Source organism: Scyliorhinus canicula, chromosome 11, assembly GCF_902713615.1.
Source record: "Scyliorhinus canicula chromosome 11, sScyCan1.1, whole genome shotgun sequence".
Taxonomy (NCBI): Eukaryota; Metazoa; Chordata; class Chondrichthyes; order Carcharhiniformes; family Scyliorhinidae; genus Scyliorhinus; species Scyliorhinus canicula.
In genome coordinates, this window is record NC_052156.1 from 31,856,092 (window position 1) to 31,883,434 (window position 27,343).

The 27,343-nt window shown below is 42.3% G+C and overlaps 1 protein-coding gene across 1 annotated transcript in view; it reads right to left on the bottom strand.

Moving 5' to 3' along the window:
- nup210 (nucleoporin 210) overlaps positions 1-27,343 on the bottom strand; it is a 164,504-nt gene that overhangs the window by 32,320 nt on the left and 104,841 nt on the right. The window contains exons 26-30 of the mRNA XM_038812717.1: positions 22,491-22,571; positions 17,848-17,979; positions 17,489-17,647; positions 10,335-10,426; positions 2,889-3,063 (exon numbers count right to left, since the gene is read on the bottom strand). Coding sequence (XP_038668645.1) covers positions 2,889-3,063; positions 10,335-10,426; positions 17,489-17,647; positions 17,848-17,979; positions 22,491-22,571 — 639 coding nt within the window. The remainder of the gene's footprint in view (positions 1-2,888; positions 3,064-10,334; positions 10,427-17,488; positions 17,648-17,847; positions 17,980-22,490; positions 22,572-27,343) is intronic.

Consider the following 27,343-nt stretch of genomic DNA (forward strand, 5'->3'; position numbering starts at 1 on the left):
AGTTAAAGGAGAAGGTGAGAGTGCAGGTTAATGATGAGAACTTTAAACTAGCTATAGGGGCCGAGGGCTCAGGACAGGTTAGTCAAGTTTCTAGAATATGTAATAGAACAGAATATGGAAAGTGGCAGGAATCTAACTTGAGGCACAGCAAAACAGGGGGGCAGTCAACGCAAGGCTGAGGGTGTTGTACCTGAATGCGCGCAGTATACGAAATAAGGTAATTGAGCTTGTTGTGCACATTGAAATTGGCAGATATGGGCGGTATGTGGCACAGTGGTTAGCGCTGGGACTGCGGCACTGAGGACCCGGGTTCGAATCTGGGCCCTGGGTCACTGTCCGTGTGGAGTTTGCACATTCTCCCCATGTCTGCGTGGGTTTCACCCCCACAACCCAAAGATGTGCAGGTTAGGTGGATTGGCCATGCTAAATTGCGCCTTAATTGGGAAAAAAAATAATTGGGTACTCTAAATAAAAAAAAGAAGAAATTGGCAGATATGATGTTGTGGGCATCACAGATACATGGCTGCAAGGGGATCAGGGCTGGGATCTAAACCTCCAAGGATATGTGCCCTATAGAAAAGGACAGGCAGATGGGGCGGGGTTGCATTGTTGGTAAGGATTGAATTTAAATCAATAGTAAGCAATATAGGGTCGGAACGCATAGAATCTGTGTAGGTAGAGTTGAGGAATCGCAAAGGAAAAAAGACCTTGATGGGAATTATGTACAGGCCCCCTAGTAGTTAGGATGTGGGGCAGAAAATCAGGAGATACAAAAAGCACATAAGAAAGGCAGGTGCACTGGGAAAATCAGGTTGGTAGCTGATTCAAGAAAAGGAATTTGTGGAATGTCTACGGGATGGTTTTTTGGAGCAGCTTGTGTTAGAGTTCACCAGAGAACAGGGAATTTGGTGATGTGCAGACTTGATTAGGTAACTTAGACCTTTAGGGTTCACCTGCAGTTTGAGGGGGAAGCTGCAACCAGATGTAATGGTTTTACAATGAGTAACGGTAACTACAAAGACATGAGAGAGGAGCTGGTCAGATTAGATTAGAAGGGGAGCCTAGCAGGGAAGATAGTGGACCAGCAATTGCAGGAGTTTTTAGGGGTTATTCAGGAGGCACAACAGAAATTCATTCCAAGGCAGAAACATGCTAAGGGGAGGATAAGTCAACCATGGCTGACAAGGGACGTCAAGGATAGCATAAAAGCAAAATAAAAAGCATACAAGGTGGTGAGGGCTTGTGGGAAGCCAGAGGATTTAAAAGCAAGCAGAGGCCAACTAACAAAGCATTTAGTGGGGGGAGAAGATGGAATACGAGTGTAAGCTAGCTAGTAATATTGCAAAATAGTAAGAGAGAGGCAAGAATGGACATTGGATCACTGGAAATTGAGGCTGGAGAAGTACTAATGGGAAACAAAGAAATGGCAAAGGAACTGAATAGATACTTTACAGCCGTCTTCACAGTGGAAGACACCAGTGGCATACCTGAACTTTTCAAGAGAGTCAGGGGGCAGAGGTGAACGTAGTGGCCATCACCAAGATGGTGCTCGGAAAGCTGAAAGGTCTGAAGGTACATAAATCACCAGGACCGGATGGATTACAACCCAGAGTTCTGAAGGAGATAACGGAGGAGATTGTGGGAGCATTGGTGGTGATTTTTCAGTAATCACAGGAGGCCAGGAGAGTCCCAGAGGATTGGAAAATGGCCGATGTAACATCCCTATTTAAGAAGGGAGGGAGGTAGAAGACAGGAAATCAGAGGCTGGATAGCCGAGCTTCAGTTGTTGCTAAGATTTTAGTCTTATTGTTAAGGTTGAGTTTGTGGGGTACTTAGAAGTGCATGGTAAAATAGGACTGAGTCAGCATAGACACAGACTATTTTCTAAATGGGAAAAGGCTTCGGATATCAGAAGCACAAGGGGACTTAGGAGTCCTAGTTCAGGATTCTCTTCAGGTTAACACGCAGATTCAGTTGGCACACAGGAAGGCAAATGCAATGTTAGCATTCGTGTTGAGAGGGCTAGAATATAAGAGCAGGAGCAGGGAGGTACTGTTGTGGCTGTATAAGGCTCTGGTGAGACCACATTTGGAGTATTGTGAGCAGTTTTGGGCCCTGTATCTAAGGAAGGTTGTGCTGGCCTTGGAAAGGGTCCAGAGGAGGTTCACAAGAATGATCCCTGTAATGAAGGACTTGTCATGTCTTGTGAGGAGTGATTGAGGACTCTGGGTGTGTATTCAATGAAGTTTAGAAGGATGGGGGGGGAGGGGGGGGGGGGGGGAGGGGGAGAGAGAATCTCATTGAAACTTGCAAAATTACTCAGAGGCCTCAGATGGAGTGGACGTGGAGAGGATGTTTCCACGATTAGGAGTAACTAGAAGCTGGGAAACAGCCTCAGACTGATCCTTTAAAACAGAGGTGAGGAGGGATTTCTTTAGCCAGAGGGTGGTGAATCTGTGGAACTCATTTCCGCAGAAGGTTGTGGAGACCAAATCACTGAGTGTCTTTAAGACAGAGATAAATAGGTTCTTGATTAGTAAAGGGATCATAGGTTATGGGGAGAAGGCAGGAGAATGGGGATGAGAAACATATCAGCCATGATTAAATGGTGGAGCAATGGGCAGACTCAATGGGCCAAATGGCCTAATTCTGCTGCTATACCTTTTGGTCTTATGGAAGTTTGAAATAATAGATAGTAATAGAGATCAATTTGAAGAGCCACGTTTTCTCTCTCCCACCAATTTTACCACAGTAAAGCTTTGAAGTTTGTCTCCTTCTCAAATATTCTGGAAAATTTGAAATTATTGAAATATTTCTCAAATAAAAATTGTAATGGAGTTATTTTTAGACAATTCAAATTAATCAATTTAATCATAGTTATTTCTTACCTTAACTGCAACTGTGATTGTCTGGTTTATACCAAACTGTTCTTCAGATATCACTTCAATTGTTGAAGTTCCAGTTATGGGACCAGAAGCCAGAAGTCCATTTTCATCCACTTGAATCACAGGAGTTTTGTCAGAAGAGTCTTGTACTCGATAACTGAGAGAAGCCACACCATCTCTGCCAATCAAGCATCACTGTGATTAACTAAAATGATTTTCTAGTTGCTAAAGGAAGGTGATACTTTTCAAAAGTGAAGCCCTTTTGTATACAGATATCACCATCCAACATTTGCAGTGTTTCATCAACCCTATCTGATCACCTATCAATGGTGATGGTATATAGGCATGCACATTTTCTTAAAAAGAACCAGACACAGACCAGAGTTGGGAAGGGAAGAAAGATTGAGAAAGTCAGGTGATCTGATTAGTTTGGAGCCAACTCTAATCCAAACTAGGGGATTAATTGTTGAACACGCTCAGCATTGTACTAAAGCAATAGACCCATGACCAGTCTGTCACTGGACCTAAAAGTAACTTGGAAATCTCCCAGAAACAGAGATACAAACATAGTGCGTCAATCCCTCTGACAAGTAGGAGAGGGCTTTATCTTTTAAAACAAGCAGTAGCTGCAAGTTCAATTCACCTTTCTGGTCCTGACCCTCCTCAGCTATGTTTTTATCTTGTTTCAAAGTTTGTGCTGTAGTGTTTGCCAAATTTATTTCACTCGTGTTGGAAACAGTTCTTTGATGAATATCACAGGCTCAACCAAACCCTTTTGACAGCAAACATGAATAAAATGCAACATGCTGCTCTGGGAGTAACACAGGTGCTGCACATGCACATATTGGAGATCAAGATATAGGTTTATTTTAAGCGCTCACTTCATACTAACAGCTGAAGATAGTCAATTCCAACAAGTGCAACAAGTGCATGCTGAGCCCAGTAGCCTGGAATTGCTGTAATTCCAAACATCAAGAGAAACTGTATGTATACATTTAAACCAGAGTCCCGATTGCCAAAGCAATTCTTCACCCAGCTCAAGGCAGGAACCCGAACTAGAGGAGGAGAAAGGAAGTGCTTCAAAGACACCCTGAAGGCTTAGCTCAAGAAATGTAACATAGACATTAACACTTGCTTAGAAGAAACTTACCTGGAGGAACCACCTGATTGAAGGAACACAATTCTTCGACAACACGCAACAGCAAGAGGGAACCCAGAAAAGGAACATGAGAAAGGAATGCCAGCAGTCTCAAGTAAAAAGAACAATTCCAGCTCCCAGAAACATCTGCTGAATGTGCGTTCAAAGATGCTGCTCTAGTATAGGGCTCATCAGCCACACAAGAACCCCAGAACCCATGACCAGTGACAGAATTTCTTAGGTGTTCAATTATACTAGTTAGTGAGTGATTGCCGAAGACTACATTTAAACCACATGCAATCTCCATCAAGCCTTAGTAATCGGTGCCTTCAGTCAAATTAAACAAATCCAAACTTATACCCCAGCCGCACTAGGATACATTTGGAAATATTAACTGACAGACCAATATAGGTCTTCCAACAGATACTATTTCCATTTTGTGTTTTTAAAAATGCTTTTCTTCGGGCAACTCTTACAAAAATTATTTAAAAGTGTTCCATTTTCTACTTTGTCATTGCAATACGTTTGTTTCTCATTTACTTCGTTCTCACATTGCCTTTTAATCTGGTCAATTTATACTTTGAGTTTATCTTTGTACTTGTCAGAAATGAATGAGCGTTCTCTTATTGGCTTTGTTCTGCTGCCTGGGAATAGATGTCTCCCTTAATGTCTCTGTACGGTTGCATCACTAGCTTAGACTTTGACCTGCTGTCAAGCACTAGCTTGATCTCAGGCAAAGAATAACAATCCCTACCTAATAGCACTGTAGGGGTATCTTCACCACACAGACTGCAGCGGTTCAAGAAGTGACACACCATCACTTTCTCAACAGCAATCAGGGACGGACAGCAAATGCTAATCCTCTCAGCAACACTTGAATTGCATGAATAAAGAAAACATTCATACAGATTAAGTTATTTCTCATTCTTTTGCAATTAGGAAAAAGAATGAGCGCAAATTTTAATTTAGGCAAGTTAGAGTGATCTGGCTCCTCCAAAACGGATTGTAGAAGAGATTCATGTTTATAGGAGTTACTATTTGTTACATCCTGCATACCAATGTTATTTAGCTGGCTGCAATCTTACAAAATTCCCCAGATTCTGGAAAGGTCCCAGGAATTGGAAAACCACAAATATCACGTCTGTTTAAGAAAGGAGAAACAGAAAGCAGGAAACTAGAGGCCAATTAGCCTAAAGTTTGTCATTAGAAAAATTCTATTATTAAAGCCGTAGTGTAGGACATTTTAAAAAATCATACACAATCAGGCTGAGTTAACATAGTTGGATGGCACACTGACACGGTGGTTAGCACGCCTGCCTCAACCTCAGGAACCTGGGTTTAATTTTGACCATGACCGATTGTGTGGAGTTTGCACGCTCTCCCCATGCTTGCGTGGGTTTCCTCCGGATGTTCCAGTTTCCTCCCACAGTCCAAGATGAGCAGGTTAGGCGGGGTTATGGGGATAGGGTGGTGCAGACTCAATGGCCGAATGGCCTCCTTCCGCAGGATCCTAGCTTTGTGAAAGAGGTAGTGGTGACTAATTGGAGTTCTTTGAGAATGCAAAGAAAGGATAGATGACATGGAACCAATAGAAGTATTTGGATTTACAAAAGTCATTCAACAAGGTGCCACATAATAGGTTACGACACAACATGAGAACATATTGCGTTGGTGGTTATATATTACGATGGACGGTTGATTTGTCATGTGTACCGAGGTATAATGAAAACATTTTTCTGTCAGCTGCTCAAACAGATCAATAGAGGAAGAGTGAATTGTTAGCAAACAGTCGTCATAAAAAGGCTATTTTTAGGTTGGCAAACTAACTAATGTGAGTGCCACAGGGATCAGTGCTGGGGTCTCAACTATCTTTGGTATAGATGAATGATTTGGGTGAAGGGACAAACTGAATTATAACCAAACTTCCTCATGATACAAAGATAGGCAGGAATGAAAGTTGCAAGGAGAATACAGGTACAAAGAGTCTGCAAAGGGATATAGGCAGATTAGGTGAATGGGCAAAAATCTGGTAGATGGAGTAATATTTTTTTTTTTTCCGTTCAAATTGCTTTATTTGGAGATAAGCCAAAGAACACTTTCTACAAGTACACTTCAAAATCCACCAATATATAGCTTAATCGAACCATTCAAGTTTACGTTGGTACAATCAATTACATGAGTGGGACAGACTACAAACATAAATTAAACATGCACAGAGCTTTAGAGTGCTGCAAGCAGCAAGGGATAGACAGTTTAGGTGTTCAACTGCTGTCTTTACCCAAGGTGTGCTTGTCAAATAAGTACTCAGCCATTCTGTTTTCAGGAGCACCCAATCTCCGCAGGTTGGTTACATGGTCTCCCGAGTAGCTTGATCGATTTGACCTGTTCACCCAGATAGTGGGTCTCCAAAAAATCACAGAGATGTGGGTCATTCCTGTCTGTAGCCAGTTTATGCAATTCTTTGAGGAAAGGTTAAGCAGGCTGTGCCTATACTCACTGGAGTTCAGAAGAATGAGGTGATCTTATTGAAACATACAAGATTCTGAGAGTACATAATAGGGTAGATGCTGAGGGGATATTTACCCTCATGGCAGAATTAGAAATGGAGACAGTTTCAAAGCAAGGATCATTTAAGATGGATGTTAGTAGTAATTTATTTTCGAGAATCATTAGTGTTTGGAGTTCTCTTCGTAAGTGAGTACTGGAGGCTGCGTCATTGAATGTACAGCTTTATTTTAATTTTTTTCCATTAAGGGGCAATTAAACATGGCCAATCCACCTACCTTGCACATAGATTTACATAGAACATACAGTGCAGAAAGAGGCCATTCGGCCCATCGAGTCTGCACCAGCCCACTTAAGCCCTCACTTCCACCCTATTCCCGTAACCCAATAACCCCATCTAACCTTTTTTGGTCACTAAGGGCAATTTCTCATGGCCAATCCATCTAATTTGCACATCTTTGGACTGTGGGAGGAAACCGGAGTACCCGGCGGAAACCCAAGCAGACACGGGGAGAACGTGCAGACTCCACACAGACAGTGACCCAGCAGGGAATCGAACCTGGGACCCTGGCGCTGTGAAGCCACAATGCTAACCACTGTGCTACTGTGCTGCCCTAAATCATCTTTGGGCTGTGGGGGTGAGACCCACACAGATACGGGGAGAATGTGTAAACTCCCCATGGTCACCGTGCTGCCCAGTTAGACAGTGTTTTGATTGGCAAGGGAGTCAAAGGTTACGGGGAGCAGGCAGAAAAATGGCATTAAGGCCATATAATCTTAGAATGCCTACAGTGCAGGAGGCCATTTGACCCAGCGAGTCTGCACCGACCTTCCGAAAGAGCATCCTACCTAGGCCCACTCCACCGCCCTATCCGTGTAAACCTAAGGCACTAAGGGGCAAATTAGCATGGCCAATCCACCCAACATGCACATCTTTGGACCGTGGGCGGAAACCCTCGCAGACACAGAGGGAACAATCAAATTCCACACATTCATCCAAGGCCAGATTTGAACCAGAGTCCCTGGCACTGTGAGGCAGCAGTGTTAACCACTGTGCTACCCCTTCATGACTTTATTGATTATTTGGAAGACAACTAATGAAAACTCGGCAATTTTAATAGTTAAGCATCAAAACTTCAATTCCAATTATTATGTAAGGTTATTGACCTGAAACAAAGTCTGTTGCTCTCTGCAGATGCTGTCTGACCGAAATCCAGCATTTTTCATTTCAGATTTTCAGCAGGCACAGTCTTTTGCTTTTGCAACCAAGTAGTTGTTAAGGCTCTTCAAAAAGCAATTTTCTTTTTTGTTGGGTTGCTTTTATTTTAAAAAAAAAGGTTGGTTAGGTTTTTACACTCCAGGTTCTGGGAAGTCAGTGAAATAGGGATGATGGACAATGATTTGACATCAGCAATCCGTTTTGGTCAGATAAAGCTGATTCAAATGGTGACCGTTATAACTCCAAATAAATAGAGATCAAATTGAACCCATAAATGTGTCTTAAAGACCATCGTCGATCAGCATTAATTGTTGCAAGGCAAAAGATTTGTAAAAATAGTTACTGTATTTTAAAGGCATAGTGAATTACTGCAAGTTTAAAAACAAGTTCAATTTGAAACTAGGTAGCTAGGGTACAAATGATCCAGCCTTGTTGCAGTTTGCTCAAGGTCTACATAATAAATTCAGTGGCCTGTCTCTATAATTGATACACACTTCACTACGATTGCATGGGAACGTTTTAGATCATTTTTATTTTTGCCCGTGATCAGAATTAAAGCAGAATATCAGACACTCTACGAGAAGTCTGTCAATTTGCAACAGGAGTGTAACTAAAACAGAAAAGCCCCAAAAATGGAAGAATGGATCCGTTTGTGAATCTGCTAAAGAGGGGAAGCATAATGCGGACATTATGTATGTTAAAATTTGGAGTTGCATAAATTGCACTAAAATGACCTGGATCTTAATTGTAGTCTTGTTTTTACCTTAATGTATAAAAAGCAGTTCAATGTCACATTCTCCCCGTGTCTGTGTGGGTTTCGCCCCCATAACCCAAAGATGTGCAGAGTAGGTGGATTGGCTATGCTAAATTGTCCCTTAATTGGAAAAAATTAATTGGGTACTCTAAATTTATTTTTAAAAAAGCAGCTCAATAATTTGAAATAATTTTATGAACTTAGTCTGCTGTGACAAACTCCGATAGTTACCTTATTGGCATTCGGAGATCGGGAGTTTAGAAGCCAGGAACTACAGTTCCCAGTGAGCCTCAGTCTCCTGTGCATTCACATGGACAGGAAGTGGCTGCATTTGTGCATTTAGTGGTTTTCTTGTCTTCAAGCTGGGAACCTGAAGTGCAGAAGGAAATAAAAATGTAAAACAGTCAGGTGACCTGGAACCAGGACACCATTGTAGAGGTTGTGTCGTCCCAGGGAGCAGGACAAGGGAAGGGGGACAGGGAGAAGGTCCCAAACAAAGATCATCCCAAACAAAGGAGTAGGACAGAAACAGGTCCCAGAAGAACGTTGCAAGTTAACGACAAGGGTAAAGATCAGAAACAGAGCCTGTTAAGTAAAGTTGAAAGAAAGGAGTAGAGGAAAAGGCTCCACATGAAAGAAATCTGGGGGAAGCACACTTTAAATGAATATCCAAGGAAGTAGCTGATGGTTGATGACTCCTTCCTGTCGACGTTTAGAGCAATGGTCTTCAGCTGGTGATGGCTGAAGATCTGAAAGTGTGCTTGGAAGGTGAAGCTTGAGCGTATGCAGAGATCTGGGACAAAAGAATCTCAGAAGGCGAAATTGAAACCCTGAGGAGAATCCTGTTGGAACGGTCAGAGTAAGAGCGACGTGTGGGAGAAAATTCCCAGGCTGGTTCCAAACACGGAAATTGGAAATGCTTGTGAAAAAGACACTGGGCAGGATTTTCTGGACCTTCTGATCCTGAAAGCAACCCCACAGCGGATTTTGTGGTGGTGGGATGAGTGAGTTACATGAAGTGCCGTATACATTAGCAGGACCAGAAGATCCCAAAGGAAATGTTGAACAACCCTGCCCATTATGAGCCCAGTTGGCTCATGGTATGACAGATGTCTGGGTGAGTTGTTGAGCTATTCATAGAAACTGTTTTGGTCGCATCTGTCATATATTTTGGAGTGTGGATGTATCTGATCACAGTTCGCTTCTTAATTCACATATACTGCATACTTGCCCTGAACATTAGAGTATAGAATAGATATGGTAAAGTATTTAATCTGTTCAAGAGATAGCTAGGGTGAAGGATAGTGTTGAGTCATTTTGTGTTTGCATAGAGATTTACCTAACCTTTTCTTGTGTAACATAGTTCATTTTTCTTTATTAAATGTTTTATTTTTGTGCTAATAGTTCATCAGCAGACTGTTCACAAACCGACCTGCAAAGTTTCTTAAAAAATAAAATAAAAGTTAGGATCAATCAAGACAGGTTTCATTCTGGGAACTGCTTGACCAGTCTGAAGATCAGCTGGGATCATAACACTGCTTTCAAGAAGGAAGAAAAATCTGCACAAAGACCAGGATAGGGGATTTCTACTGGGTCCTGCTATTGTGAAAACGTATACAGAGCAAAGTGAAACAATTCCCATAAACGCAAGATGCTCAGACTGCATAGAAGAGATGTCACAGCAGAACCAAACAAATAGTGACAAAAACATATTTTAAGTAAAACGAAGAAATGGATTGCTGCTCTAATTTAGGTTTCTCCCCCCCCCCCCCCAGAGTTACACATTTAAATCATACAACATTAATTACCAATCTATCAGTTCTTAAAACTTACCGATTTGTTTGAAGTTTTAGCAAAGAGTTTGGCGACATTAGTACCTGTTCTGCCTCAACTTTAGGGTTGAGCAAATGTAATTTTTCGAACACCTAAAAGGAAAAGCAATTTGTTATTGATGGCCCAAATTGTCTAAAACTACAAGTAGCCAATCGCTATAAAGACACCATGAAAGGGAAAAGTGGGGAGAGAAAAGCAGTGCAGAGAGAAAAAGGCAGAATTAGAATGGAGCCAAAATAAGCAATGTTGAGACAGACAGATAAGACATTAACTGGATGTAATTTGCAATGTCACAAAAAAAATTAAGTTTGGTCTATCCTGCAATATTCCAGTGAAAAGATGTACGGGCCTTTCCTTTGATGTCTGCATGCAATGCTGGATTAACATAGACATAGAACATTTAGTGCAGAAGGAGCCCATTCTGCCCACCGACCCACTTAAGCCCTCACTTCCATCCTATCCCTGTAACCCAATAACCCCATCCAACCTTTTTCTTTGGACACCAAGGGCAATTTAACATGGCCAATCCACCTAACCTGCACGTCTTTTGGACTGTGGGAGGAAATATGAGCACCTGGAGAAAACCCACGCAGATGGGATTTCAATACTGATCTGACAACAGGGCAGCACGATGGCACAGTGGTTAGCACTGCTTCCTCACAGCACAGAGGTCCCAGGTTCGATCCTGGCTCTGGGTCACTGTCCGTGGAGAGTTTACACATTCTCCCAGTGTCTGCATGGGCTTCGCCCACACAACTCAAAGGTGTGCCGGGTAGGTGGATTGGCCACGTTAAAATTGCCCCTTAATTGGGAAAGAAATGAATTGGGTACTCTAAATTTATTAAAAGAAAATATTGATCTGACAACTGCAGTTCCATGTTCTGGCCACCAAGTGGGTCTCTGGAGCATTTATTAGGGTTTCAATCTCACTTGTGTCAGCCAACTTGGTAGAACAAATCAGGTAATTATTTGTTTTTTTTAAATCTTAGCAGATCATTCACCTGATTTCACATTTAGAGAACCTGCTTTTTTCTCCTGGCCACCTAATACATTATCTGAAAGATTTATGACAGACCGACTTAGTCAACTGTGGCAGAAGGTCTTTCCATTAAACAAGAGAACAATATATGTATTTACAATGATCAGGGAATGATAGAATTTTAACAGCACAGAATCACCATAGGGCTTGTCCCTTTGAAAAAGCAGTCCAATATCGTCCCACGTCCCAGCTTTAACACAACCATGCAAATTGGTTCAATTGTCTTTTGAAAGTTTCTATAGACTTCAATTTCACTACCGTTTCAAGTAGCGCTTTCCAGAAACTAAATGCTCTGAAGAAATTCGTTTTTATGCCAATTATTTTAAACCTTTGACCACTGGTTACTGATCCACATGCCAGAAGAAAGAGTTTCTCCTTACTCTGTGAAAACCTCTCTCAATTCTCAATATCTTAATCTGGTCTCTCTTTATCTGCTCAAAAAGAATACCAAATGCTCCAATCTTCAAGGACTTGTATGCACCCTCAGGTTCTTCTCTTCTTGTTTCCCACTCGAAATAGAGTTATAGAGTATTGCCTCTCCATTTATTTTCTCCTACGGTAGCAGTGGTTAGCATTGTTGCTTCACAGCGCCAGGATCCCAGGTTCAATTCCCGGCTTGGGTCACTGTCTGTGTGGAGTCTGTACGTTCTCCCAGTGTCTGCATGGGTTTCCTCTGGGTACTCTGTTTTCCTCCCACAAGTCCCGAAAGACGTGCTGTTAGGCGAATTGGACATTCTGAATTCTGCCTCAGTGTACCCGAACAGGTGCCCTCCTGGAGTGGGGTGACTAGGGGTTTTTCACAGTAGCTTCACTGCAGTGTTACATAACATAAGAACTAGGAGCAGGAGTAGGCCATCTGGCCCCTCGAGCCTGCTCCGCCATTCAACGAGATCATGGCTGATCTTTTGTGGACTCAGCTCCACTTTCCGGCCCGAACACCATAACCCTTAATCCCTTTATTCTTCAAAAAAACTCTCTCTATCTTAAAAAGATTTAATGAAGGAGCCTCAACTGCTTCACTGGGCAAGGAATTCCATAGATTCACAATCCTTTGGGTGAAGAAGTTCCTCCTAAACTCAGTCCTAAATCTACTTCCCCTTATTTTGAGGCTATGCCCCCTAGTTCTGCTTTCACATGCCAGTGGAAACAACCTGTCCGCATCTATCCCATCTGTTCCCTTCATAATTTTATAAGTTTCTATAAGATCCCCCCTCATCCTTCTAAATTCCAACGAGTACGTTCCCAGTCTACTCAACCTCTCCTCGTAATCCAACCCCTTCAGCTCTGGGAATCTCCTCTGCACACCCTCCAGCGCCAGTACGTCCTTTCTCAGGTAAGGAGACCAAAACTGAACACAATCCTCCAGTTGTGACCTCATTAACACTTTATACAATTGCAGCATAACCTCCCTAGTCTTAAACTCCATCCCTCTAGCAATGAAGGACAAAATTCCATTTGCCTTCTTAATCACCTGTTGCACCTGTAAACCAACGTTTTGCGATTCATGCACTAGCACACCCAGGTCTCTCTGCACAGCAGCATGTTTTAATATTTTATCATTTAAATAATAATCCCTTTTGCTGTTATTCCTACCAAAATGGATAACCTCACATTTGTCAACATTGTATTCCATCTGCCAGACGCTAGCCGTAACATATCCAAATCCCTCTGCAGACGTCCGGTATCCTCTGCACGTTTTGCTTTACCACTCATCATAGTGTCGTCTGCAAACTTGGTCCCCAACTCCAAATCATCTATGTAAATTGTGAAGAATTGTGGGCCCAACACGGATCCCTGAGGGACACCACTAGCTATTGATTGCCAACCAGAGATCCACCCATTAATCCCCACTCTTTGCTTTCTATTAATTAACCAATCCTCTATCCATGCTACTACTTTACCCTTAATGCCATGCATCTTTATCTTATGCAGCAACCTTTTGTGTGGCACCTTGTCAAAGGCTTTCCGGAAATCCAGATATACCACATCCATTGGCTCCTCATTATCTACCGCACTGGTAATGTCCTCAAAAATTTCCACTAAATTAGTTAGGCACGACCTGCCCTTTATGAACCCATGCTGTGTCTGCCCAATGGGACAATTTCTATCCAGATGCTTTGCTATTTCTTCCTTGATGATAGATTCCAGCATCTTCCCTACTATCGACGTTAAGCTCACTGGCCTATAATTACCCGCTTTCTGCCTACCTCCTTTTTTAAACAGTGGTGTCACGTTTGCCAATTTCCAATCAGCCGGGACCACCCCAGAGACTGGTGAATTTTGGTAAATTATTAGTGCATTTGCAATTTCCCATGCCATTTCTTTTAGCACTCTGGGATGCATTCCATCAGGGCCAGGAGACTTGTCTACCTTTAGCCCCATTAGCTTGCCCATCACTACCTCCTTAGTGATAGCAATCATCTCAAGGTCCTCACCTGTCATAGACTCATTTCGATCATTCACTGGCATGTTATTTGTGTCTTCCACTGTGAAGACCGACCCAAAAAACCTGTTCCGTTCCTCAGCCATTTCCTCATCTCCCATTATTAAATCTCCCTTCTCATCCTCTAATGGACCAAGGTGTTAATGTAAGCCTACTTGTGACTCTAATAAAGATTATTAGTATTAATTCTGTTGTAGGTCTGCCCCCTTTCACCAGTCTATGTCTGGTAGACTGCTTTTATGAAACCTGCTGTTATGCTCACTATTTACTAAGATTTGCATCTTCTATGAACTTCAAATTTACACTCCCACTCCCTATGCTCAGTGCTAGAATGCCTATGAACATATTAAAAAATTAAACAAGAAAAGCAATGATCCTGATAACGACACCAGGGTTCCCAGTTCCATACTTCTCGCAAGTTGAAAGAATACCCATTCTGGACGAGTTTGTTTTCTACCCCTTAGTCAATTATGTATCACCTGACCACGGTCTTTTTAATCCCATCTGCATTCATTTTCCAAATAAGTCTCTTGTGATGGTTTATCATTGCCGTTTCTAAGTGCATATACATAACATCTGCTGTATTACCCTCATTCAACCTCTTAATAATTCAACAGGATACTTAGGGAATGACTTGCTTGTACAAAGCCATCTCCCTCATTAACCCTGCTTCTCCAGGTGATAATTGCTTTTGCCCTTGACAACGATCTCTAGTAATTTAACCACCACTGATATTATATTGATGAAATTCTTGTGTCTATATTAGTGAAACTGAAATACCCTATTATGACTATTATTTTTACATTTCTCCGAACGTCTACAGAGTTGCTCTTCTAAATTCTTCTCACTATAATACCTAGAAAAGCACAAGCTCCCTTTCTGTTCTTGAACACTGAACAAGTAGGTTAAAGTCTTTGAACAATCAAGCGTACTGATCCCATGTGGAACTGTAATATTTTTGATCAATACTGTTATCCTCTTGTCTTTTACAGTGCAGAAGGAGGCTATTCGGACCATTAAGTCTGCACCGGCCTGTGGAAAGAGCACCTAAGCCCACACTTCTACCCTACACCATCCCCGTAACCCCACCATACCTTTTGTGGACACTATGGGCAATTTAGCATAGCCAATCCACCTAACCCTAGTGCCGTATCCCTCTAGACCCATCCTATCCATGTATTTGTCAAGATTCCTTTTGAACAATGTTAATGTATCTGCTTCCACAACATCCCCTGGCAACGTGTTTCAGGCACACTCCACCCTGTGTAAAGAAAACCTGCCTTGCACATCTCCTCTAAACTGTGCCCCACGGTCCTTAAACCTATGCCCCCTTGTGACTGACCCCTCCACCTGAGAAAGAGTGCCTGCCCATGCACTCTATCCATGCCTCTCATAATCGTGTAGACCTCAATTAGGTTGCTCCTCAACCTCCGTCGTTCTAATGAAAACAGTCCGATTCTATTCAGCCTCTCCGCATAGCTAACACCCTCCAGACCAGGCAACATCCTGGTAAACCTCCTCTGCATCCTCTCCACAGCCTCCACATCCTTCTGGAAGTGGGCAACTAGAATTGTGCACAATATTCCAAATGCGGCCGTAATAATGTTCTATACAATTGTAGCATGACTTGCCAGTTTTTATATTCAACACTTTCTTGACTACCTTGTCTACTTATGTTTCCACTTTCAAAGATCTGTGGACTTGTACGCCCAGATCTCTCTGACTTTCCATATTCCGAAGAGTTTTGCCATTTACTGTATATTTCCCCTCTATGTTAAACTGACCAAAATGCATTACCTCACATTTGTCCGGATTAAACTCCATTTGCCATTTCTCTGCCCAAGTCTCCAACCTATCTATGTCCTGCTGTATGCTCATCATAGAAACTTTACAGCACAGAAAGAGGGCAACGTGGTGGCACAGTTGGTAGCATTGTTGCCTCACAGCATGAGGGACCACGATTCGATTCCGATGTTTGGTGACTGTGAACTTTGCACGTTCTCCCAATGTCTACCTGGGTTTCCTCAGTGTGCTTCAGTTTCCTCCCACAGTTCAAAGATGTGCAGGTTAGGTGGACCGGCCATGTTAAATTGCGCCCAGGTGTCCAAAGGTTAGGTGGCGTTACGGGGGGGGGGGGGGGGGGTTCGGGCAGGCTAGCGAGCCTAGGTAGGGGGCTCTTTCAGAGGGGCTTTGCAGACTCGATGCACCGAGAGGCCTCCTTCAACACTGTAGGGATTTTATGACACTCGGCCATCTTGTCTGTGCCAGACAAAAAACGGGCCACTCTGCCTAATCCCACTTTCCAGCATTTGGTCCGTAGCTGTGATGGCGTCCAGGGTGCATACTCGGGCATCTTTTAAATGAGTCGCGAGTTTCTGCATCTACTACACTTTCAGGCAAGTTCCAGACCCCCACCAACCTCAGTGACAAATTATTTCCTAATCCCTCCTCCAATCTTTTTACCAGTCACTTTAATCTATCCCCATAGTCACTGACCTGTTGAAGGATTACATATGTTTTGTAATGGAAGGATTACATAAGTCTTTTTAACTATCTACTTTTTAACTACTGTCCTGCTATCTTCAGGGATGTGAACATTCACTCCAAGGTGCCTCACTTCTTTCACATCTCTCAGTATCCTCCCATTTATTGTGTAATCCTTTGCATTGTCGGACCTCCCCAAATGCATCACCGCACACTTCACTAGGTTGAATTTAGTGTGCCACTTTCACGTCCATTTGACTAGTCTAATTGATAGCTTCCCAATTCTATCCACCTTGCTATCTACCACCTGACCAACTTGTGTGTGGTTCACAAACTTCTTGATCTTTCTCCCTACATTAACATCCAAATCATTAGTACATTCCACAAAAAGCAGGGGACCAGGTCCTGAGCCCTGCAGAACCCCATTGGAAACTGCCTTCCACTCCTAAAAATGTCTATCTTTGTTTCTCATCACTCAGCCAATTTTGTATCCAGCTTGCTACATTTTCCTGGATCCTATGGGGTTTTATTTTTAAGCCAGTCTGCCATGCGGGTCCTTGTCAAAAGCCATGCTACAATCTATACAGATCACATCAATTGCAATATTCCCATTAACCCTCCTGGTTGCTTCCTTAAAACATTCAATCAAATTAGTCAGACAAAACCTCCCTGTACAAATCCAGGCTGACTGTCAATGCTTAATGCATGCCTTTCTAACTGGCAGTTGCCCACTACAAAATTGCCCACTACAAAAGGTCAGGTTGACTGCCTCCCTTTTTAAACAAAAGGTACAAAGTTTGCAGACCTCTAGTTCTCTGGCACATTCCCCCCTGGCTTTTATTTTTTTAAAAAGCCTGGTGTACATTTCATCCAGCCCTGGTGATTTATCCACTTTGATAGATGCTAATCCCCTTAATACCTCTTTTCTCCCTATGTTTATCACATCACATATTTCACATTCCTCCTCAACCATAATGTCTGCTTTGTCCCCGCTCTTTTTGTGAAGACAGATAAGAAAGTATTCATTAAGAACCATACCCACATGCTCTGCCATTTGGTTCAGAATTTGCAGGGCTACACTTTGCAGAAAAAGACTCCAGTCCATTTGTCATTTGCTTTCAATTCAATCTCAAGAATGCTTTGTCTCATGAACATGCCAAAAATGTGACAAGGAGATGGCAGCAGTACCTGAATCTGCATTTCATCTGACAATTCTCTGACTTTATTTTCAAATTGTCCAGCCATTGGATCTGTAGCTTTTACAACAACCTTCAGTCCAGTCCTGCCTTTCACTCGGCTGTACACATACATTGCAAAGTTGTTACTTGCTGGAAGCTGAAAAGCTGCCTAAAACACAAAACACATTCAAAAAACAGTGTTAAATTCTATAAACCATAACAAGAAAATGATAAAATAGTTTCAATATGTGGGGATTACATTTCACCTTGAAGATTATGTGCACAGTCAGACACACACACTAGTTTTACACAATATACACAGGTAAGAGATGTAAGCAAATATTAATGAGACTCAACAGCTCAGTTTACCTCAGAATGCCTTGTGCCAAGGTCAATAATGTCCCTTTTAGTGACAGACCAATGAAATGTCAGTCCTGGTATTGCATTACCAAATGTAAATGGTGTCTGGTTGCTTGTAATTCCCATTACATAGACTGGCATCTGTGAACAAAGAAAATTCATCAAAACCAATGTGACATCAATCACTGTTACTGTAATGATGCGCGCTCACTGACTTCTTTAGAAACATGAAAGGTATTTATTAATAAGAAAAGCTGTACAGAGCCCTAGAGCAGCAGAATGGCTACCGTAACCCCTCCAAGTCTTCTGCCTGAGAGGGGACTCCACCCCCTAGTGTGATTACCCACTTCAGATCCCAATTTGTTCCTCAAGACAGGTGATCCTCTTCTGTTGTGTTGCCCTTAAAGGGACAATCACCACATCCCTTCCCCTTTAACTCTGCTTTATACAATCTTCAATAACAAGTTCAAAATTATTTTTAAAATATAAATTTAGAGTACCCAATTCATTTTTTCCAATTAAGGGGCAATTTAATCGAGGCCAATCCACCTACCATGCACATCTTTGGGTTGTGGGGGCGAAACCCACGCAAACACGGGAAGAATGTGCAAACTCCACATGGACAGTGACCCAGAGCCGGGATCAAACCTGGGACCTTGGCGTCGCGAGACAGCAGGGCTAGCCCACAAGTTAAAAATTCTAACTAAAGATTATACACGAGTTGGACATTTATGAATATAATCTTTGATTGTTTTACAGGATACAGAAAAACAGTGTAACACTGAAGTCTGAGAGGCCTCCATGAGGGCGACATTAACAGTTTCAGTAATGGGTATCTCTTCTGGCACAGACAGTTTATTACTACTTCCTTCCATGGAGACATCAGTTATATTGAGAACAGACTGGTTAGGTACTTTGGTGTTTACAGGTTCGAAAACTTTTCTTGATGGCAACACTGACTACTGGAGCATCTCTCTACTACACAAGTGATCCACATGTTTATGAACCATCTGTTCCTCCATGTCTACTGAGTACGACAAGAGTCTGGTCTCAAACAATAATTCCAGTGATCTAACTTGATCCACGACTGAAGTTTTATATTATGACACCATGTAATTTATGTACTTAATGTGTTTTTTTAATGCTGCAGTGGTGATGGCTCATTGACAAGATTTTGAGGTTTGTGTTTAAACATAAACATTTTTAATGTTAAGCTTTAACCATGTACAGTTCCAAATGTAGTTTTGCATGGAGCCCATCCATGCAGGCTTGCTGCTTAGAGTTCTGTCCTCGACTGTACTCTGACCATGTGACTACATACATCACTCTGTGGGGGGTGCCACTCTCCACTCCCACATTTACCCTTGCTCTGCCAGCAGCCTTACATTATAATGCATGCGGGCACATATCGTCACAGTCTTAGGTCTTGACAGTGCTTTCACAATCTCGGTCTATCACATGTGAAGGAATGACTGTAGTACTCTGGGTCGTGTGAAGTTTCTTCTCTTTCCAGCACTTCAATTTAGCATCTCTTTCAAAGAACAAAGGAAAGTACAGCACAGGAACAGGTCCTTCAGCCCTCCAAGCCTATGCCAATCATGCTGCCCGTCTGAACTAAAATCTTCTGCACTTCCGGGGTCCGTACCCCTCTATTCCCATCCTATTCATGTATTTGTCAAGATGCCACTTAAAAGTCACTATCGTCCCTGCTTCCACCACCTCCCAGGCACCCACTACCCTCTGTGTAAAAAAACTTGCCTCGTACATCTCTAAACCTTCCCCTGCACCTTAAACCTATGCCCCCTAGTAATTGACCCCTCTACCTGGGAAAAAGCCTCTGATTATCCACTCTGTCTATGCCGCTCATAATTTTGTAGACCTCTATCAGGTCCCATCAACCATTTTATCATATTAGAGCTTGCACTTTCGCATTCGTGAGATCATTTCAGTAACCTTGTTCTGCACTTTCCCATTCGTGAGATCATTTCAGTAACCTTGTTCTGGAATGTAATTTGTCTGTTCCTTTCTCTGTCTGAATTGCTGCTTCTGCTGTCAACTTGATTTTCTTCCAAATCCCTACACACACACACGACTGCGTGGAAAAATTTGGTTCCAACTCCATCTACAAGTTTGCTGCCGATACGACCGGATCTCAAATAATGACGAGTCAGAATACAGGAGGGAGAGAACCTAGTGGAGTGGTGCAGCGACAATAATCTCTCCCTCAATGCCAGCAAAACAAAAGAGCTGGTCATTTACTTCAGGAAGCATAGTACTTTACACACTCTTGTCAGCATCAATGGGGCCGAGGTGGAGATGGTTAGCAGTTTCAAATTCCATGGGGTGCACATCTCCAAAAATCTGTTCTGGTCCACCCACGTCAATGCTACCACCAAGAAAGCACAACAGTGCCTATACTTCCTCAGGAAACTAAGGAAATTCAGCATGTCCACATTAACTCTTACCAACTTTTACAGATGCACCATAGAATACATGGGGCTGGTTTAGCACAGGACTAAAGAGCTGGCTTTTAAAGTAGACCAAGACAGGCCAGCAGCACGGTTCAATTGCCGTACCAGCCTCCCTGAACAGGCGCGGGAATGTGGCGACTAGGGGCTTTTCACAGTAACTTCATTTGAAGCCTACTTGTGACAATAAGCGATTTTCCTTTCAGAAAGCATCTTATCTGGCGGCATTACAGCCTAGTATGGCAACTGCTCTGCCCAGGACCGCAAGAAACTTCAGAGAGTCATAAACACAGCCCAGTCCATATCACGGACTTGCCTCCCATCCAGACTCCATCTACACCTCCCGCTACCCGGGGAAAGCGGGCAGCATAATCAAAGACCCCTCCCGCCCAGCTTATTCACTCTTCCAACTTCTTCCATCGGGCAGGAGATACAGAAGTCTGAGAACACGCATAAACAGACTCAAAAACAGCTTCTTCCCCGCTGTTACTAGACTCCTCTTATGGACTGACCTCATTAACACTACACCCCTGTATGCTTCATCCGATGCCGGTGTTATGTAGTTACATTGCGTACCTTCTGCTGCCCTGTTATGTACTTTCTTTTATTTCCTTTTCATTTCATGTACTTGATGATCTGTTGAGCTGCTCGTAGAAAAATACTTTTCACTGTACCTCAGTACACGTGACAATAAACAAATCCAATCAATTTTTCATTGGACTTGATCTTATTTTCTAGTTGCTTTTCACAGAGTTTAGCTTATTTTCCATTGTCTCATTAATTTCTCATTCTTCTTAACTTCATTTTGTCAATTTGTTCATTTTGTTGTTTTAATGTCATCTCCAGAGCTTTGATTCTTTTTGCAGATTCCTCCGAGTTCAATAGTTCAAAGTTTCATCTGAAGTTTTTAATTTCTGCATTGTTTCCTCCTGAGGAAATCCATCATGTTCTTACTGGTCATATATATTTCACAGATGGAACCTTCCTTTCTACTGGTCTTAACTTCAGCTAAATAATTTTTTTGCTTCACTGCTGGTCTCTGATGAATTGTTGACTAGTTTCTATTCTGCAATTCTTGCGTCATCCTTCATCTGGTCATTTAGCATTTCTCATCATTGCCCTCCCTCCGGGGTCTTTCAGTGCCTTTTCCTTGAGGTCTTTGCTGCTTATATACCTCCCCCCCCCCCCCCCCCCCAGGATATTCTCCAATTTTCCAGACCATTGCTGTTTGTTTCTCCTTGTGGTTGATGCTTCAATACATTGCCATATTAAATGCATTGCCACATTAAATGCATTGTCACATTATATGCATTGCCACATTAAATGCATTGCCACATTAAGACTGTCATCTATTTTCTCTCAGCAGCTTGTGTTTGTGTTTCCGTCCTGTTGAAGCCTTGGTGCTAACCTGACCGCTCTGCCTTTGAATATTTATAAAACTTTTAAAACTTCACTTCCTTTTACGAATGTAAAGATTTCTCAAAGCGATCTCTGCAGTTTTTCTTTCCTAGCTGTTTAGAAAGTCTATTTTCCCCTTGCTTTTGACGTGCCCATTTCTTTTGTTGATCTCACTGCAACATACAGTGCTCTCATGGTTGTTTTCAAAACTCATTTTAAAACTTATTTTCATTTAAACAGGTTGAGGTCATCTCATTTAAAAACTTGCTGCAGCACAAAAAAAGTACTTCAAGTTCCTTTTTTCCCCCCAATCTCAAAGTCACAGCTTTTGCTTCGGAGGGCTATTTTCTCTTTTTTTCCCCCATACATTTCTAAACTTCTGACTCCATCGGCCAATTCAGGTCTGCTCCGCGCCCACCCCTCGGGGTCTGGCAATATCTGAAATGGGTCTATTTGCGCAAAGAGACACATTTGGGTGAGTATTTAGCTTTTCTTCAGACTTGGATTAAAACAGGATACTCACAGGTGTCGGGCCAGAGGCTGTGTCATCATAATCCATTTTATCCTTGTCGCTAAATGAAATGAAGCATGCTCACGATTTATTTATAAACACAAAAGGTATTTATTGATAAGAGAACCTGCAGAGGCCAACTGCCTAGAGCAGCTCACACTCCAGTCCCTACATGCTTTCTGCGTCTATTGCCAAGAGGTGCGCTGTAATGACTATAATTCATTTGTTCAAGAATCCAGATCTTTTTGGTCTCTAAAATAGGAGTACGAAATTACCAGAGTGCCGGTCTTCATTCTTGTAATGGGTGCATGTATTCTCACAGCTTTAAGTTGAACTACTTCCACTTCTACTTCATCCTTGAAATAAATAGAAACAGTTTATACGCTATAGAACTACTCGAGTGGTTAAACAAACATTTCATTCTTAATTTGAGGCTTTGTGCTAAGAAAGTTAAGTGGATAAGCGCTTGCAAAAGGCCATTTCTTCAAACGAAACACTAACAGACAAAGCCAACACACAGCTCATTGCAAAGGATTGATCCACATGGCTAACTTCTATTTAAAAAATATACAACACAGGGCCAATGCAACATAGGTCATTACCATACATCCAAGGTCAGAAATTTAACTCCAGGGGCAATACTAGCAAATATAAACTTTTTTGCATTTGTTATACGGTGAGGTTATATAATTAGAGCAGTGCTTCATCCATAATTGTTAAAGTCACTATTCATAAAATGAGGAAAGGATGAATCTGGAGCCAATCTTCTCCTTAATCCAAGTTTATTCACAAGTCCACAGAATACAGGCTCAAACTCCCTTGTTGCTCCCCTTAACCTGGTGTAAACTGCTTTTTATACACTTGGAAGAGTTCCCTAATCTTTGCCCAATTGGTGGCAACTACTCTCAATTACAAACTAAAGCATGCATTCCATTGTAGCAGAATTCTAACATTAACAATAATGAGTTAGCATTAGAGTCAAACAAAAATTGCTTGATTGCGAATAAAAAGTAAATCGGAAAATTCATACTACATACTAAGAGCAGCATGGTAGCACAGTGGATAGCATTGTGGCTTCACAGCGCCAGGGTCCCAGGTTTGATTCCCCGCTGGGTCACTGTGCGGAGTCTGCACATTCTCCCCGTGTCTGCGTGGGTTTCCTCCCACAGTCCAAAGATATGTGCAGGTTAGGTGGATTGGCCATGCTAAATTGCCCTGATTGTCCAAAAAGATTAGATGGAGTTATTGGGTTACAGGCATAGGATGGAAGTGAGGGCTTAAGTGGGTCAGTGCAGACTCGATGGCCCGAATGGCCTCCTTCTGTACTGTATGTTCTATGTAGATTACTATTCTTGATAAGAGCCTTTTCTTGGTGGGGTAAAAGCAGAAACTGGTCTTGTCTATCTGATTTATGATCCTATCTATTTTATTGTCTGACTACAGTGAAATGGAAGCCAGATTTAGATGAACTGTTTAATGTAATCCTAATAGGAATCCTAGTCCTAGAATAAATCCCTAATTTAGGAAAGATGCTGGTGCTCGATTATTCTCTACAAAGTATCTCTAAATTAAAGGGGCATCTTGCTTCCAATTAAACTGGGTTTTCCTGCAGTCATTGCGGGAACAGCCCAATGCTGGAACACAGATATTGGGTGTACTCCAGAACGGTTTACAGATGGCAGAATAAATGCAACATCACAGTGAAAGTTAAGATGTATCTACCTGTGTACCTTTGTTAAATGGGTTTTACCGCCAATAGATAAGGGCAGAAGTGTATATTAAGTAGGTTTTAATAAAAATTGTTTTCATTTGTATAATATCTTTCATAAGACACCACTAAGTGTTTACAGGCAGTTAGTTCCTTTAAAATTCAGTTTGTTTACATAACAAAGGGAACAGACAACTTCCATATACGATCAGTAATATGACAAATACAGGTTAGCGAGAACACCGGTTGAAAACTCAGCTTTCTCAGATAATGCTCAGATCTTTTGTAAACATCCAAGCATGATATGCAGTACTCCCTCACTACTGCACTGCAAGCTTAGTCCTACAACGGGGCTTGAACTCATAACCTCGTCTCTCAGCAGCAATGTGCCATCATTTGAGCACTTGGTAACTGCATCCAAAGACAACACTATCAATGATGTCAATCCAACTGATTTAATCGTAAAGATAATCAGGTGGATGCTGTTGCAAATTAAATTAACAGTAAAAATTGGCGAGTTCTAATGTTGTCCCTTATTTTTAAACTTTAGAAGTTAAATAGTATCATGGAAACTTTACAGTGCAGGAGACCATTCGGCCCATCGAGTCAGCACCAACCTTTGGAAAGAGTATCCTCGCTAGGCCCACGCCTCGATCCGACCCTATATATCCATGTATCCCCGTAACCCAGTTACCCCACCTAAAGTTTTGGACACTAAGGGGCAATTTAGCATGGTGAATCCACCTAACCTGCACATCGTTGGGCTATGGGAGGAAACCTTGGATGAACACTAAGCATTGTATATAAGTAATTGTATATAGAGCTGATCAGGATCCACAATCAGGATGGATGCCTATTCACAAAATGGTCAGCTTATTTAACTACATTATTCATGGGATGAGAGTTGGGAAGATGAAAGAAAGTAGTATATGACCACACTTGGAATATTATGTCCAGTTCTGGTCGCCTGATTATAGGAAGGATGTGGATGCTTTGGAGAGGGTGCAGAGGAGATTTACCAGGATGCTGGCTGGACTGGAGGGCATGTCTTATGAAGAAAGGTTGAGGGAGCTAGGGCTTTTCTCACTGGAGCAAAGAAGGAAGAGAGGCGACATGATAGAGGTGTACAAGGTGATGAGAGACATGGATAGAGTGGATAGCTGGAGACTTTTCCCCAGGGTGGAAATGGCTGTCACAGGGGGACATAATTTTAAGGTGATTGGAAGAAGGTATAGGGGAGATGTCAGAGGTTGGTTCTTTACACAGAGAGTGGTAGCTGCGTGGGATGCACTGCCAGTGGTGGTGGTGGAGTCAAGAGTCATTAGGGACATTTAAACGACTCTTGGACGGGCACATGGACAGCAGTAAATTGAAGGGTTGTAGGTTAGGTTGATCTTAGATTAGGATAAATGGTCGGCACAACATTGTGGGCCGAAATACCTGTACTGTGCTGTTCTATGTTCTATATAGGCCAGTGAGCCTTACTTCTGTTGTGGGAAAAGTCTTGGAAAGGTTTATAAGAGATAGGATGTATAATCATCTGCAAAGGAATAATTTGATTAGAGATAGTCAACATGGTTTTGTGAAGGGTAGGTTGTGCCTCACAAACCTCATTGAGTTCTTCGAGAAGGTGACCAAACAGGTGGATGAGGGTAAAGCAGTTGATGTGGTGTATATGGATTTCAGTAAAGCATTTGATAAGGTTCCCCACGGTAGGCTATTGTAGAAAATACAGAGGCATGGGATTCAGGGTGATTTAGCAGTTTGGATCAGAAATTGGCTAGCTGATAGAAGACAAAGAGTGGTGGTTGATGGGAAATGCTCTGACTGGTGTCCAGTTACTAGTGGTGTGCCACAAGGATCTGTTTTGAGGCCGTTGCTGTTTGTCATTTTTATAAATGACCTGGAGGAGGGCGTAGAAGGATGGGGGAGTAAATTTGCAGATGACACTAAAGTCGGTGGAGTTGTGGACAGTGCAGAAGGATGTTACAAGTCATAGAGGGACATAGATAAGCTGTAGAGCTGGGCTGACAGGTGGCAAATGGAGTTTAATGCAGAAAAGTGTGAGGTGATTCATTTTGGAAGGAATAACAGAAAGGCAGAGTACTGGGCTAATGGTAAGATTCTTGGTAGTGTGGACGAGCAGAGAGATCTCGGTGTCCATGTCCATAGATCCCTGAAAGTTGCCACCCAGGTTGAGAGGGTTGTTAAGATGGCGTACGGTGTGTTAGCTTTTATTGGTAGAGGAATTGAGTTTCGGAGCCATGAGGTCATGTTGCAGTTGTACAAAACTCTGGTGCGGCCGCATTTGGAGTATTGTGTGCAGTTCTGGTCGCCACGTTGTAGGAAGGATGTGGAAGGATTGGAAAGGGTACAGAGGAGATTTACAAGAATGTTGCCTGGTATGGAGGGAAGATCATATGAGGAAAGGCTGAAGGACTTGAGGCTGTTTTCGTTAGAGAGAAGAAGGTTAAGAGGTGACTTAATAGAGGCATACAAAATGATCAGAGGGTTAGATAGGGTGGACAGTGAGAGCCTTTTTCCTCGGATGGTGATGTCCAGCACGAGGGGACATAGCTTTAAATTGAGGGGAGATAGATATAGGACAGATGTCAGAGGTAGGTTCTTTACTCAGAGAGTAGTAAGGGCGTGGAATGCCCTGCCTGCAACAGTAGTGGACTCGCCAACACTAAACACATTCAAATGGTCATTGGATAGGCATATGGACGATAAGGGAATACTGTAGAGGGACTTTAGAGGGGTTTCACAGGACGGTGCAACATCGTGGGCCGAAGGGCCTGTACTGCGCTGTAATGTTCTATGTTCTATTACTCCATTCCATTTCAGAAACATCCCAACAGTTTATGTTAAGGGCAAGAGGATCAGGCAGGATCTAAATCAAGAAAACAAGCCCTGGAGACATGTAGAAAAATGTTGCAATTGCCAGTTAATGTTTGGTTTAGTGAATTTGCTCAGAACAGTTAAATGCAGAGGTTAAGGAAAGCCAAGCAGTCAATTTCCTGGTCAAGTCTTCACTGGTAATAGTGAGGAAAGGATAAAAACAACAGGTAAATGCCAAGTCTTAGATGGCAAGAAGGGTGCCCTTCACACAAGTGCTTCTATAAATTTACATAGAAAAAAGTTAATTTGAAACAAAAGACCACCATGGTAGGATATTGTGAAGGATACAGTCAAGTTTTAAGTTGGCGGATTCATTTGGATGAGAGACTGAATGACAGCATACTAAAGTAGGGCCAGGACAAAATTACTACGCATGAAGAGGAAGTAACATGAAGGTAGGAGAATTGCCAATGCATCATGCACCTTGTTAAGCAGGGCAAAGAACTGCTGTCCTAAGTACTGTAATAAGAGATCCTGAAGTTTCAACAGTATACATACAAGAAGTCCAGACTGCAGAAA